General features: G+C 39.2%; 1 protein-coding gene across 2 annotated transcripts in view; it reads left to right on the top strand.

Moving 5' to 3' along the window:
* Positions 1 to 3,265, top strand: part of nrp1 (neuropilin 1) — an 83,414-nt gene that overhangs the window by 77,916 nt on the left and 2,233 nt on the right. For both annotated transcript variants that reach the window (XM_015389853.1, XM_015389854.1), the window contains 4 exons: positions 1,715 to 1,858; positions 1,940 to 2,217; positions 2,300 to 2,396; positions 2,486 to 2,539. In XM_015389853.1, coding sequence (XP_015245339.1) covers positions 1,715 to 1,858; positions 1,940 to 2,217; positions 2,300 to 2,396; positions 2,486 to 2,539 — 573 coding nt within the window. The remainder of the gene's footprint in view (positions 1 to 1,714; positions 1,859 to 1,939; positions 2,218 to 2,299; positions 2,397 to 2,485; positions 2,540 to 3,265) is intronic.

Here is a 3,265-nt window from a genome sequence, read left to right as displayed (position 1 = left end):
TGGAAGGTTTCCAGATGGATATGCGGAGCAAATCTATCTGGCGGAGTCAGGTTACAAATAAACACCTACAATGCAATTGTTTAGAGACATGGTTCTCCATCCGGGTCAACAAGTACCACTGAGCAGCATATTTCAGATACCCCTGCTGCAGCACACCTGTTTCACATGATTGCATGAGCTCCTCAGCAGCCATCAAGTGCTGGAGATGTCCGTTAATGTCCGGAGACATCTAAAAATTGAACAACAGTGGTACTTGAGGACCAGAATTGAGAACCACTGGTTTAGAAAAAACATATTTATATACAAGGATGTTCTACTCTGACAAGAGCTACAACCAGTTTGTGTTACAAATTAATGTGCTTAAGGGTTCTCCATATATAGATTTTTATTTTATTTGAAAGCCATTTATCACTTTTCTTTTACTTTACAGTTATGTGCTATCCTCTATTGGTCAGTCCCTCAAAATGTAAATAAAATACACTGTTGTCTGTAGTTGTCAGTATCATGACAATATTGAAGAAAAAACTCACAAGTCACTCTATCCTAGAGGAAAACTGTATTTTCTTGTTTAGTGTCATAAATGTAGCTTTTATTTTAGAGTGCAGTTCTGTTTTACCAGAGGTAAACCAACCATATGCTCGTATTTAAATGTCTGGGCATGTGTGGGTGTACGTCTACCATGCGCCCAAATCTCCAAGCCTCTAGTTTCCATTGGCATTGAGCAGGAAAAAGTCCCTTTTTTTAAAGGAAATGGCCAAATGAGTCATGTGGCTGCTCATCTTATCCAAGACGTGTTGGCTGCCCCAGTCAAAGCCTTCCAATAATGGAAGGAGGGGAAAGCAAACTCATTTTAATTGGGATTGGGGTTTATATGTGAAAGTAGCAGTCTGTAATGTGGTTCCATATGAGAATTCCATCCTTTGTGCTTAATGGGTAAATAGAGTCGTAGCCTGCAGAAGCTGGTTAAACCCTTCCCATTATTAAAGGGAATATTGGCTCATATATTTTGTCACTTGGAGGACAGCCTCATTATATATCTGAAGGAATCTCCTGATGAAGCGTAAAACCATGGCTAACTTCCCAAACATCCCTCTCCCTTGTGTTCTCTGTCTTTGTCTGTAAGCTCTCACACGTTTTTTGGCCTCTGTGGAGGCTGCTCCGGCACGCCGTGGGTCCATGGGGGATCGCATAGTTGGAACAGCTCCTCGGCACTGTTGCCATAGCTGTCTTGAAATCTCAAGTCCCTGCTCTCATTAAAATCCTCATCTCTCAGCGGGATGCTGTGAATGTCTCTTTCTAAGCTGTGTCCAGACCTTGTCGTCTCGATCCCCCTGTCATTGTTTGGTGTGTGTTCCCAGCATGCATCCCCGTCTGTTCCTCACTCAACCCTGTTACATTCATTAAGAGATATCATTATAAGCAGCCATGATAAAAGTGTGATTTCTACACAGGCATTTCTCTCTGGCTCATGTCACATTTTGTTTTCATCTTCTAACTTTGGTCTCACCAACAAGTGGGTCTTGTAGTTTTTATTCTGCAGTGCTTTGCTGCCCTCTAGTGTTTGTAGAGGGGAAAGGGATTCCTTGTAAGTTTATGGTGAAAGTTTGACAACAGGCTACAAGCTCTTAAGTAATTTTCTGGAAGCAAGACAAATACATTGACATTTCTACTTCTTTAATAGCATGAGTTTGACATGTCTTCAATTTGTTTTCAGCGTTTCAGTGGTTTGCCTGCGACTTTGGTTGGCCCAATGATCCGTCCTTCTGCAGCTGGACACCAGAGGACACTGGTTCCAGATGGCAAATCCAGTCCAGTGGCACCCCAACTCTCAACACTGGTCCTAACATGGACCACACAGGTAAGTGCTTACACGGGAAAAAAAAAACAATTAAATTGCTTCTTTTTACCCCGAAGTGAACAAAGTCTAACTCTCCAACAGGAGGATCAGGGAATTTTATCTACACTTTAGCGACTGGTCTACAAGAGAACGAAGTTTCTCGACTGGTCAGTCCCCCGGTCAACTCTCAGGATGCTGACCTGTGCCTGTCTTTTTGGTACCATATGTATGGGCCGCACATTGGAACATTGCATATCAAACAGCGTAAGCAAACTGAAGGTGGATCGGCTGATATATTGCTTTGGACGATCAGTGGTCATCAAGGCAATCGCTGGAGGGAAGGACGTGTTCTCATGCCACGCACTAGCAAACCCTATCAAGTGAGTGTCCTTTGAATTGACTTCTTTCCCTCAAAGACTTAAAGATCAATTAGACATTAACTTTATTTTGTTTTGTTCTAAGGTGGTGATTGAGGGTCTTGTACAGAGGAAAAGTTGGGGAGACATTGCCGTGGATGACATTAAGGTTCTCGAAGGAGTTGGTCAGACAGACTGCGATGGTGAGTTCACTTGCATGAAATAGAAGTTTGCTGGTGTGAAAAGAGTTCCCTGAAGTAATGGATTAAAATACAATTTCTTGTTGTTGTAGATCCTGTTGTGCCGACTGAGCCAATTCTACCTGAGGACGAAATTGACAAAATTTGTAAGCCATTTCACAATATTTATTATACAGCACTTTGCAAATTCTTTTCATATCTCTTGAACTTTATTTTTTCTTTACATAATAAGACAACTCTAATATTTATTTGAATTGGTTAAAATAAACCAAATAATTTACACTGCAAAAACAATCAAGATATAAGTAAAAAAATTCTTAAATTATGTATATTTACCCTTTATTTGAGCAGGTAAATAAGATGATCTGCCAATGGAATTAGTATTTTTACTCTTAAGATAGTTAGATAATATTTACTTGAAATAAGACGATAAAATAGTTTTTTTCTTATTTTAAAGGAAATTTTCTTGTTCCATTGGCAAAGTGTGTTACTTACCTCCTCAATTCAAGGAAAAACGCACTTATTTTAAGAAAAAATAACTTATTGAGATTTCTGTTTTTTGTAGTGTACCTGTGAAGTGGAAGGAAACAGATTTAGTTTTTAGTTGAATGCAGTATTGTATTGCATTCAACTGAACTGCTTTTGAAAGTAATTGCCTATCTGTATTGCCTCTTTGAACACAACTTCGTTTGATGTAAAGCTCGGAATACAAAAGCATGCTTTTCTTTCACTTTTTGTATTTATAAAATTTCAATTTCACTTTTTTCCATTCACTTGATAGTTTCTATTGCTTTTGGTCTCTCCTAATACATAAAGGAATAGTACACCCAAAACATGATTAGCCTTCATTTTCTACTCACCCCCATGCTGAA

Source organism: Cyprinodon variegatus, unplaced genomic scaffold, assembly GCF_000732505.1.
Source record: "Cyprinodon variegatus isolate N-32 unplaced genomic scaffold, C_variegatus-1.0 Scaffold476, whole genome shotgun sequence".
NCBI lineage: Eukaryota > Metazoa > Chordata > Actinopteri > Cyprinodontiformes > Cyprinodontidae > Cyprinodon > Cyprinodon variegatus.
Note: the sequence above shows the minus strand (reverse complement) of the source record. Positions and strands in the feature narration are given on the sequence as shown.